General features: G+C 32.9%; 2 protein-coding genes across 4 annotated transcripts; one reads left to right on the top strand and one right to left on the bottom strand.

The window, feature by feature from the left end:
* The first annotated feature begins 1770 nt into the window (after window positions 1-1770).
* Window positions 1771-5096, top strand: LOC143589721 (uncharacterized). 3 transcript variants are annotated; one of them, XM_077070405.1, is made up of 6 exons: window positions 1771-1942; window positions 2754-3315; window positions 3536-3586; window positions 3833-3934; window positions 4033-4197; window positions 4820-5096. In XM_077070405.1, exons 2-6 carry the CDS (start codon window positions 2779-2781, stop codon window positions 4946-4948), a joined length of 984 nt encoding a protein of 327 aa, XP_076926520.1. In that variant the 5' UTR covers window positions 1771-1942; window positions 2754-2778; the 3' UTR covers window positions 4949-5096. The 3 variants fall into 3 exon arrangements, with proteins under 3 accessions (XP_076926520.1, XP_076926522.1, XP_076926521.1); XM_077070407.1 differs by having other exon boundaries at window positions 3845-3934; XM_077070406.1 differs by having other exon boundaries at window positions 1782-1937.
* A 46-nt stretch (window positions 5097-5142) lies between these two features.
* On the bottom strand, window positions 5143-11439 carry LOC143589720 (sucrose synthase 7-like). The gene is made up of 14 exons (XM_077070404.1): window positions 11088-11439; window positions 10846-10978; window positions 9955-10109; window positions 9620-9812; window positions 8974-9092; window positions 8688-8904; window positions 8514-8609; window positions 7882-8055; window positions 7550-7666; window positions 7298-7464; window positions 6999-7223; window positions 6179-6745; window positions 5522-5660; window positions 5143-5430 (listed from the first exon to the last, which is right to left on the bottom strand). Exons 1-14 carry the CDS (start codon window positions 11162-11164, stop codon window positions 5143-5145), a joined length of 2667 nt encoding a protein of 888 aa, XP_076926519.1. The 5' UTR covers window positions 11165-11439.
* Between the last annotated feature and the right edge of the window lie 539 nt (window positions 11440-11978).

Genomic DNA, 11978 nt, shown 5'->3' on the forward strand with positions numbered 1-11978 from the left:
ATGGACATTTAATGTTAGATAAATTATTATTATGTAAATTATTGATAATTAATTTAAAATTAAGTTTTTATGATACACCAAAAGTATATACAATTACAGTAAACTCATATTAACTTTGAGTTGGGTGAAATGATTGCAAATTAATTTGTATTTCGTTAAGATTTAAATTTTTATATAAAAGGGAATACAATAATTATATTATAAAAGGTAGTAACAAAGTTCTATGTATGTGTAAATGTTATTTTATAATTATCATTGATATGGCCAAATAGTAAATGAGAAAAAAAATGAAGTTAATTTGTAAAATACGTTTTCTTTAAAAAATTAAGGAAAGAAATTGTGTATAAAATGTGAATGAAATAAATTGTATTAAGCAACAAAATTAGGAAATAGTTAATTGAGAAAGTCAATGCATATAAAATGGGAATCCTGTTATGACCATAATTAAGAAAGTCAAACTAAATAATTTGAATTAATGGAATAGTTAATTGTGTCATTTATTAAGGCGCCGGAAAACAAAATATACATCAAGATATAGATTAATATTTAGCTTTAACTAAAATTTATGAAATTGAAATATTGAAATATATGAATATTCAAAAAAGAAAATCTATGCATGATAATATAATAAAAATACATCTTATAAAGTCTTGATCCATCATGAAATCATATTATATGAGTCGGAAAATAACCTGAAATAATAAAATCAAAAATTAATATTGATATTATGGTTTTTTGAATTATAGTTAATAACCGGAAAATTTAAAAGATGTACCGGAAAAACGATATTGTGACAATGACCATGGTATGTCGGATTTTTTTTGTAGAATTTCTAGATAAATGAACATCTATTAGTCTTGGCATTGACCTGAAATTAGAAAGTAGAATATTAATGTTGATATTATGGAATATTTGATTTTTAATTTGTAACCGGAAAAATTGAATGTCTTACCGGAAAATAAGAAATATGGTTTTTAACCATGGAATCTCCGATTTTGATATCGTCGATGGATGAACATAATTTTGATCTAGAACATAGATTAACAGTATGTCAAACAAAAGAACACGAAAAATTAAAAAAAAATACTAATAAATATAAAACAATCATCATTGTTATAAGTATAACACATAACCGGAAAAAATTACCGTCAATACTTACCGGAAAAACGTAAACACGTCCAAAATAAACTAAACTGATTTTAATAAAATTAGTTAACAATTAAAAGAAACATAAAAAGATTAGAGGAAACAATAATCGGAAGAAATATAATATTGCCGGAAATACATATATCAACAATCGGAATTTAACATATAATAGAAACTTACCAGAAAATAATTAAGAAAGATATAGATTTGGATTGGCCGGAATATGAGAGATGATGAAAGAAGATCCGGCTATTAGAGAAAAAAAGAAAAACATGATTAGGGTAAAAAATTAAGAAATGTTATTGTTTAAATATAGGTTAGAGGATAAGTTGACATTAGTATGAATAGAATTGATGACATGACATTGAGGTGGCATTGATTTTATTTTTGATTTATTTAATTGGTAAAAAATATAGAGAAGTGCAAGATATATTTTAAAAGAAAGAAAATCATTCAATAGAAAAGAGACATGTAAAGGCAAACTAATTTGTTTTAATAGTATAAAAGGATTCCTAAACACTTGTCAAATTGTACTTGAATTGGCTTGGTTGTTACCAATGAAAAAGGGTGTGAGTCTAAATTCTAAAACCACCCCACTATAGTTGACCACTTTGAAGCACCAAGACATGCCGGTATTTCAGTTCCTTTTGTTTCTTTCTTCCTTTGATTGCTTTGCGTCTTTATCCCACCTTATTAACTTTACAGATATTATTATTATTATTATTATTATTATTAATACTTCTTCCCTTCAATTTCATCGGCCACAATCCTCCAATCCCTCTCTTCCTTCAGTTCGGTAAGCCTTAACAATAATAATAATAATTTCAACATCTTTCATCACCGATTATTATTATTATTATTATTGTTTATTATCTATGCTTTGATTGATGATCAACTTGTTCATGTTCTTCATGACTGATCATCAAATAAGTATTGCAAACTGGGTATATTTTTGTCTATCTTATTTGTGATTAATTGAATAGTTTGGTGTACTGAATAAATATATGATTATTTGATGATCATCTTTTTAAACTTTTGCTGCCCTCATATGTTTTTGTATAATTCATTAGTTATTAGTTGTTAGTTGGGTGGTGGGGTACTTACTTGCGCTTAATCGGATTGGAATTTTATGTGTAATTTTTTTAAAATTATATACACACACACACAAAATTTTTCACAATTTTATATATAACTTTTCAAACTTATTAATCGGATTGGACTTTTATATGTAATTTTTCAAACTTATACACACACACACAAATGTTTTTGAAATTTAATACAAAAGTTTTCAAATTTATTAGTCGGATTGAATTAATAAGTTCAAATACTTCAAAGCTTTTGACCGAAGTTTACTGAATTTTAGGTCCAATCAGCTGAAATTGCATCGGTTAATCACCGCTTTTTACAACACTGCGTATGATAATTTAATAATCTTGTATGCACCTTTTTGGAAATCTGTTTATTTGGAATTTATTCATTGAGGTTTTGGTGATTACTCGAACATCTGTTATTGCATATTTAAAACTTTGAATTTATGATTCGTTTTTGGATTGATTTTAATAAAAAAAACCTATTGAATTTATAACAAGAATACTTTTTTGTGACAGATAATAAACGTGAAACGCCTTGAATATGGATATGTACTCTGGAAAAAGATCTGTTGCTTGGAATTCTGCCCCTAAGAAGAAATCAAATTCTAGAGATGAAGAAGTTATTCAGTTCTGCAACAGAATTGGATGCAGTGGAAGACTTAATCATGCAAACCATACCCAAAAAGTCAACAAGCTCAAACAAAACGAGCTTAACCATGGCAAGCTTAAGTCAAAGGCTCGAGACACTCAACGCAAGTCAACCCGTGTGTTGACTTTGAAGCCAGTTGGTAGAACAGGTGAAGTGGGATCATCGTCTAGCATGAGAGTAAGGAAAGTTTACGGTCAAAGACCGGGTCTTGCGGACCAAGATGGTCAAAGTGGTTTGGTTGATCGTGGTAGGAGGAATAATATGGTCAAACGGAGGTCAACAGAAGGAGAAACGAGCTCGTCTGTTAGAGGAAGTGGTGGTGGTGGTTGTTCGGTTAGGACTCGAAGGCCTGTTAATGCTCGTGTGGATAATCAGTCTTCAATGCAATCTGCTGATGTGATTACTGATAATGTGGATTCGATTGCAAATGTAATTTTTTAACTCGTTTTGACACATTTGACCTTTTTCTTTTTCTCAGAAATTTTTTTCATTCGGCTCTAGATAAAATTTTTAACCCGTATCGTCACTGATGATAAGGAAACAGGTTGAAATGTTTTTCATTTGATCTAAGGGGTAACCATTTATATATATATATATTTTTATTAGTTTGTAGTTAATGTTTTGTTTGTTTTCGTGTTGTGTTGTGAAGGTATTACTTGCACTTGAGAGGATTGATCAAGATGATGGTTTATCATATGAGGTAACTTTAAAAAAATAGTAACAGCATTTTTTTAATGTTTTTTTGTTGGATTTATAATATAATAATAATGTGTTACTTATCATTTCAAAATCTATATTTATGCAATAATAATCTGAGTTATTTTCTAATATAAAAATTTGTTAGGTTTTGCGCATGTACCTGCTTTATCTGTTTTCATGTTATGTTAATAACTAACTTTACCAATTTAAACAAAGTCAAAAATTGACTAATTTACCCATAAACAAGTCAAATTTGCAGCAAATTCTGGGAAATACATTTCTTGGCGGTTTCAACTTCTATGATCAATATAGGGGCATGCGACTCGACATTGATAACATGTCCTATGAGGTTAGTCGTTTTGCCTTTTTGATCAATAATAGTCAACATTTGACTTTCAGTTTCAAATATTTGACTTTTGGTGTCAAATGTTTGACTTTTGCTTGCAGGAACTATTAGCTCTAGAGGATGAAATAGGTGTAGTGAGCACTGCATTATCTGAAGAGGAGCTATCAAAATGCCTTAAAATAGGTGTATACAAACCATTACATATAAATGAATGTAAATTACGAGGCGATTGGTGTTTAAATGACACAAAATGCAGTATTTGTCAGGTATTTATTATTTGTCAAATATCCTTAACAATTGTGAAATATTGTTACATTTTAAATTAATTTTTTTGAACTGTTTGGCGAGAAGTTCGTTTATGTTCATTTTTTGATAAACGAACGAATATGAACCAAATTTTTTATTCATTTACTTTAACAAACGAACATGAACACGTGTCTCGCTTGTTCATTCTTGTTTGTAACGTATGTTCATTTTATGCTTCTTCATGTCCTGCTTGTTTACGTTCACTTATGTTCCTTCAGTTTATGTTTTATTAGTTCGTTTGTTTACGATCGTTTATATGATAATTTTTTTTGGGTCCATTGCAATTTAGCTTAATTTATTAAATTAAAATATCACTCATCATAATTTGTTTTAGGTTTTATTATTTTGTTTAGACCCAACATATTGATGTTCATGTTTACTGATAATTGGTGTTCCCTCGGTTATGTTTCTTCATATATGCCCAGTTACGTTTGTTCCTTTTTTTGTTTGCGTTCGTGAATCGTTCATTTATTATATTCTCAATATTTATTACTAACTTTTGAAACCTAAACACCTTTTTATATGTATCTTCATATCTGTAAATTAGCGACGAAATATGTAGTTTAATTTCGTGTTTTCCAGGAAGAATTTATATCAGGAGATGAGATAGGTAGCATGAGATGTGATCACGGTTTCCATGCTGCGTGTATTAACCAATGGTTGCGGTTAAAGAACTGGTGTCCCGTTTGCAAGGCATCGGCTCATATGTAAGACTCCTCACAAATATGTGTATAATACGGTTACTCGGTTTATTTCCACTGTACAAAATCGTGCTATTTTATAAATTGTACATACATACTTGGTTTGAAAAATATAATAAGTTTCGTATTTGGTTTTAACTATAATCATGAATTTGTGTTTTATTTATGAATATGTATATTTATTATTCCAGTTACATATTTGCTCTATTTGAAATACTTATACAAGCTCTTAGATGCATATGCAACTATTAACACCGAAACAAGAACAAGAAACGGTTTTCTTGCATTGTTTATTAGAGCTGACCCGTCTTGTAAGTATCCCGTCTGTTGACCCAGCTTGGTCAACTCCATCTGTGGCAGTCGGGTTTCTCTTGCTGCCACCACTTCTTGCACCGGCTCTTGAGGTTCTGCAAGTGGTTGTTTTACTGGTTCGGTTTTCACTGGTTCTTGAAGTTTAGGAGTGACAAATTCAGGGCTTTCAATTGTTTTTGCCTGTAAAAAACCATTGAAAGTGTTTAGGCAGACGTATGAACACTATTAAAGCATAGGTGTGGTCAACATGGAGTGTCGGAAAATAACTCACCAGTTTCTTGAATTGTAAGTTATACAAGACGTCGATGTATCGCTGCTTTGCTTGCTTATTCTCTTTGTTTAGTTGCCTCCAGAAACCGTACATCGATCCCATGTTTAATGCTTTGTTGGCATACATCTTCCATGTGTAGCTGAAAAATATATATTGTTAGCTCAATTCAAAGATAATCTGGGCCATTTAGATTCATCCAGCTACTTTCGGTTTCGGTCCGGTTTTGTCCAAATAAACACCACTAGGGCCTAGGTATGATCAACCCAGTCACGATTGGACTGGACCAACCGGGAACAGGGCATTGAACCAGTTCAGTTAAGCCTGTTTAACCGTTTTCTATTTGAACCGGCCGGCTTTTGGTCGGATTGATGAACCGATTGGGACTAGTAGACCGGACCAGGGTGAGTTGTCGGACCAGATTTCTTATTTTTTAATTTCCATTATTTTTTTTTATTTCAAAGTATCGTTTGATGAGTCTTTTATTACTAGAGACTCCATATTTTATTTATTTATGTGTTTTATCTTTCATTAAAATTGCAATTTTACACCGAATTTGAAAGTATTTTCATAAAACTGCCTAGCCGGTCCGACTAGCGAACTATTAAGTTGACTAGTTCGTTGCCCGGCCCAGTTCTGAAAACATTAGTTATAACCTACCTCTCGTAAATACGTTGTAGTCCATCTCGCGACACTCGGTCCCAGTACTCAGCATCGACTTTGCATTTGGTGAAGAAATCAGCAATCTTGTTGGTCGATTCATCTCCGTTATTGGGATCGATATGAAACCCTGAAACCCCGTCAACAATGATCTCTGCAGGCCCGCCTTGGTTGGTTGCAAAAGTCGGAAGGCCACAGTTCATGGCCTCAATAACCGTGAGCCCGAAAGCTTCATACAATGCAGGCTGCATAAAGGCCCCTTTTGTGTCGGCAATACATCGATACAATTCTCCGTTGCGGGCCCTATCGTTTTGAGCCGCTATCCATCTCATTTGACCCTTGAGTTTGTATTTCTCTATTAGTTCATGCATTTTCTTGATTTCCGCCATCTCTTCTCGGTCTTTAGATTTTGATGGGTCAAAGAACCCTGCAACAACAACCAAGTTCACAAGACTTCTGAGTCGGTTGTTCTTCCCATACCACTCGGTTAATCCCGTTATGTTCTTCACTGTATCGAGCCTTGCCATTGAGAATATTATCGGCTTGGTTATATCCGCCAGATATCCCCTATTCGACAAATAAAAGGAACGCGTCAACACAACATTTTAGCGATGTGTATGAGACCGAGAAAACCGACCCAAATCTATAATTATAAATTAAAAACTAAATAACAAAAAGAAATATTGGGCACAAAATTTCAGAACTAAATTCAATATACTGGGTAATTTATCTTAGACCAAAGTGTATCAAGCCTAAATGGCAAAACCAAAAAGACTATAACCGAACGGTTTTCAGAAACTAAAGTACCGAAGAATCTTACATATGCTCGTCATTGTCTTGTTCGTTGAAAAGTAGTTCTTTGATTGCGGGATGAAAAGACTTTAACCGTTTCTCTTTCTCCGTGTATGGAAAATAAACCGATTGTTCCGCACCAGGTGAAGCAATGTTGAACTTTGGATCGAACACATTGATTCCCGACACAACTCTACATAGTCCAGGCATACTAAACGCTTCATGGGTCTCATACTGTCCAGGCCTTTGCTTACTGTACTCGAACAAAAACGATCAGAGATTTATTCAATGTTCCTACAATCTAATCTTGGGTTTTAAACGTCTAACCTTCCCACAATTTCTTGGTAAGTGCTTGTGATTATGAAATCTGCAGCATTCATGGAGATCAAATCCGCGGTAAATTGACACGAAAAATGATACTTTTTTTCAAAGGTTTTCCAGTTAACGTCGGAATTCTCGTACTTGGTTTTCTCTAACGCGTGTGCAATCGTTCCCTGAGGTTATGACAGAAAACTGTGACTCGAAGAACTTAATGTATAACGGCACATTAGAAATTTAAATTGTAGAATTTTATAAAACCTGTGTTACTCCAAACTTCTTGGCCATAAGAGAGGCCACAATGTTTCCATCTGTGTAGTTTCCAAGTATGAGATCTGGTTTACACTCCATTACCTCTAGAATTTTAGATGCAGCATCCTAAATATCATATGAACATATCATAGTTAAACCACCCGGCAGTGATAAAAATATTAGAATATTATTGAAGTTTAGTTATGTTAACCGCACGAGCCAGGTTAGGCTTTAAGTTAACTTAAAACCTAACTTAGCCCGTGGGCTTAACATAACTAAACTCAGATAATATTCTAGTATATAAATCCCTAGTTTTGAACCCAAAAGTACGTGGGACTTGCCTGAGAGAATCTTTCAAGATACGGGTAGATGTCAAACCGCGAAACCCATTGAGGGACAACGCCTTTTGAGGTTCCGAAAGGAACCCGAAGGATGTGTGAATGACTAGTGTTCAAGATTGGTTCCATCTCCTCATTACATTTTGTTCCTTGTGCATCGGGAATGAGTCGACTCACCTGCAGATTTATGGTCATTTGGATTATATCAAAACATAAAAAATCATGATTCATGAATCTTGAATCCATGGGTATCAACTGTGCCGGGTTGACAGGTTGAACTGTTCAATCCGAACACAACCCGTATTTGTATTCGTGTCAAAAACATCAACCCTAGCCCAGAGAGACTTAAAATCATGCAACCCGAACACGAATCGTCTAACCCGTTTATCCAAACGTGTCGAACGGGTTGGCGAGTAATAAGCAAGTTGCAAACGTGTTGATCGGGTTGGTGGATTGTAAAAGTTTGGGTTAAACGGATTAGTGATCCGAACTGTTTAACTACACAGACTGAACATGCCAATTGAACACATCCCGTTGATAATTGATAAAAAAAACACGTCAACCTGAGCATGACACGTTTATAAACATATGCCAACCAAAACTTGATTTACTTATGTCGTGTTGGGAAAACATACCACAAGAATCCGAGGCTTTGCATTCAGCCCTTGCTGTTTTATTCTTAGCAAGATCTCCTCCTCTAGTGCTTTCACTTGATCAAGAATGTAAACAACCTACACAACAATTAATGTTTTGAATCATGTCGGTTTTGACATTGGTCAACGCTGCGTTTGACCGTATAAATGACTCACCTGGCCTCCGGTATCTGGTAATCCAAGAACATCGGATTGTCCAAAGTAACCATGAATGGAAAAGATGACAACATTAAATATGACCGGAAGCCTGCTAAAGAACGATTCCATGTTAATCGGATCGGGAGCTTGAAGAATCTCCGAAAGCATTTTCATTGTTTCCCTAACTCTTTCAGCAGTATCCCCCCATCCTTTCTCGAATCCCCATTCTTTGAGCCTATGATTTGCAATTGTTAAGTTGTCAAATTTATAATGTTGTTAAGAAAAGACTCTTTTTATAGATTACTTGGGGTGCAAGGTACTATATTGATCATCTTTCGGGTGTGCAGATAAGTAGACATCCGCAACTATTAACGCTTTTTGTAGCTTTGAAACTGTGTCTAATGTCTCATTGATCATAAGCTTCTGCAAAAGAAAACCATGTTCATATACATCATAAGATGTGGGCATGGGTCAGGCCAAAATATGTAGTTCTTTACACGGTTGGCTCGTTTGACCTTGAGAGTTGATTAAAACTAGTTACTTTTATTTATACGTTAGATATAAAACATGACCTAAAACATGACCTGAAACAGCAATCTTCTATATCTAATAAATAACCGTTGTGTCACATATCACAATTCTATTAGCCAAGATTTTTTCTTGCTTCTTTTACTTCATCATTTTGTATTTACAGTAAAAATATATAATATATAATATAGTAAATATATTAAATTAAATATAGTAATTTATGATAGATATTTTCACTTCAAACGTATTAAATTGTTGGTTAGTAACCTACAAGTAATTTCAGTTATATCTTATCTCAAATGTCTTTTTATATTTTTTAATTCTTCAATATTGACCGCTTAATACTTTTTTCATGTAACTCTTATAAGTTATAATACACGGATTTCTAACCTAGCAGTTCCATATATGATTATGATGTTTACCTCTCCATGATAATTTAGAGCTAGCAAGTGGTCAAGTAATGGCTTTGCGTTGTCTAGATCCCCATTGATTCTAGAAGTCATGAACTTTGAAATGTAGCCGAGTCCATTGCCGATAGACGAAGGGAGGATAAGGCGCGGTGTGCCTATATCAAATGCTCCGAAATCGAGTTCAAGGGCATTTTCGTCCTTTGCCCTGCTTATGAAACTCTTTTTAGTACTCGCAGATCATTAAAATGAACAATATGCATTTCAGGTATTAATTATATATCCAATATGTTTCATGCAGATGGTAACTTTTGAACAATATATATGGTTATAATAATACGACGCCGTACCATTCTTGATCGTAGATGGATTCCTTAAACTTCAAATATTGTGAAGGTGTAAGAGAGTCAACAGTGACGTCATCGGCGTTAACCTTAACATACGCCCATTGTCCTGGATTCACCCTCAACCCTAAAACAACATACGGTGGAATCACAACTGCATCCTGCATCCATATTCACCACATTCACCACATGTATCATGATTATCATCAAATAATAAAATAATAATAATAGCACAACTTATTTGATGTAATGAGGTTTGTGAAAACGATAAAAAAGAAAATATAAAATAAAAAAATCAGGTATATACATTATGTGCGCATACCGAAAACTAAGCGTGTTAATATTTGTTATGCAATAAATTAATTGGTTGGGTATCTTTTGCAAAATTAAAACTAAAAATAAAATTTTCATAATTAAATGTTAGTTTTTATATAAATTAGTATTGTCTGGTATAAAAATGTATATTTCAAGTATTGTTAGTTAATATGTGAAAACGATAAAAAATAAAAAAAATCAAGTTAAATGGGTAGTGTTCGAGTCAAATATGTGGGTAATTATGTTCAGGTTCACGTGTCTTAAATTGGCTGAGTAGCGTGCATCAAAGTTTAAAATTAAAATTGAAATTGACATAATATTTTATAATTAAATTGTTGATTTGTGTATAAATTGCTATTTTCTTTATTGTAAAATGTTGATTTAAAGTATTAGTAATCAATATGTGAAAACAATTAAAATAAAAAACTTTCGGGTCAAAAGGACTGTGCTAACAACAAATTCGTGAATTTACATAATTTTCGGGTTCGTGACGTGTTGGACGTGCGAACACGACCCGCTTAACACCCCTAGTCCAAATCTTATTTATTTTCTTATTTTTTTATTTTACTAAATAATAATAACCTGTGTGTAACTCAGGATTTGTCCCAGTGTACCCTCCAAGACCTTGGTTCTTTCAAGCTTGTCTTCAATGGTTTTTTCAATTATGGATATCAATTCTTGGGGCTTAACAAATCTTTTTCCACGTGATGTAAAGCTATATATGAAAGTAAAGCATTATTATATTATTTGGATTAAAAGTGATTAATATAACCGAAAAAACAAAAATGAACTTGAATGTTTTTATTACACAGTTTGTGACATACCGCTCAAAGCATCTCCTGGCATGGTAGCGGTTTTGCTTCAATGCATCGGCCAAACTCACTGATATTCCAAAATCCATGAAATGAATGCCCACTCAAGTGAGTTTATTGATTTGCGGTCTAATAAGATGGGCTTTTAATATATGTTACGACCCGTTTTTATATCGAATATGGTTATCAAGACAAGATGATAATGAGTACCGGCCAAAAACTAGTTTTATAGACAACTTGTAACATAAAACTTTGATGGCAAGATTAGAGATAATCTGTGAGGAGAGAAAGAACATTCTTTGGCCATGTATGTGGGCCAAACAAACATTTGACTTGTGCTTAGGAAAGGAATATGTGAATTTGCAGAAAATCAAATCTTGTTGCTTCATCAATTTGTTGAAAATCATTTGAAGGAAGAAAAGTATTATATTATCTGTTAAGATTGAAAATAAAATAGGTAACATAAATAATTATATATATATATCTAACTATCTATATATAGGGGTGAGTTATAATAAAAAGAAATAGTTTTTTAAGAATATCAAGAATAAATCTAGGCCCTTGGATCTAGGATCTAGTGGTTGAGATTGGTAGTTTTCAAAATAGCAAATAGTTTTCTAAGATCAAGGATTTAGGCTACATAGTTTCCAAACTCTATATGCCATTCCTACTCTTCCTACAAAACTATGTATTTTTATTTTAACCATTTTCTATATATATATATATATATATTATATATAAAAGGGTTCAAATAAGAATAAGGAGTTTCCTAGGAATGGTAAGAACCAACAAATTTTTGACACTTGGCACTACAAATGATGGTGAAAAAACAATCCTAGGAAACTATGTCGGTTATTGGTAATTTTAAATCTCAACCATTGATTAACATGATCCAATGGCTAT

The sequence above is a fragment of the Bidens hawaiensis genome, unplaced genomic scaffold, assembly GCF_021521415.1.
Source record: "Bidens hawaiensis isolate Kalapana, Puna unplaced genomic scaffold, B.hawaiensis_p1.1 tig00037757_1, whole genome shotgun sequence".
In the NCBI taxonomy this organism is placed as follows: Eukaryota; Viridiplantae; Streptophyta; class Magnoliopsida; order Asterales; family Asteraceae; genus Bidens; species Bidens hawaiensis.

Excerpts from the sequence above, each read along its gene's own strand:
- LOC143589720 (XM_077070404.1), bottom strand. The coding sequence starts at position 11,164 with ATGGATTTTGGAATATCAGTGAGTTTGGCCGATGCATTGAAGCAAAAC. Across the intron at positions 10,110-10,845 it reads AAATCCTGAGTTACACACAG|GATGCAGTTGTGATTCCACC; the intron begins GTTATTATTATT and ends ATATGGATGCAG. Across the intron at positions 5,661-6,178 it reads CTACAACGTATTTACGAGAG|CTACACATGGAAGATGTATG; the intron begins GTAGGTTATAAC and ends TATATTTTTCAG.
- LOC143589721 (XM_077070405.1), top strand. The coding sequence starts at position 2,779 with ATGGATATGTACTCTGGAAAAAGATCTGTTGCTTGGAATTCTGCCCCT. Across the intron at positions 3,316-3,535 it reads ATGTGGATTCGATTGCAAAT|GTATTACTTGCACTTGAGAG; the intron begins GTAATTTTTTAA and ends TGTGTTGTGAAG. Across the intron at positions 3,935-4,032 it reads TTGATAACATGTCCTATGAG|GAACTATTAGCTCTAGAGGA; the intron begins GTTAGTCGTTTT and ends TTTTGCTTGCAG.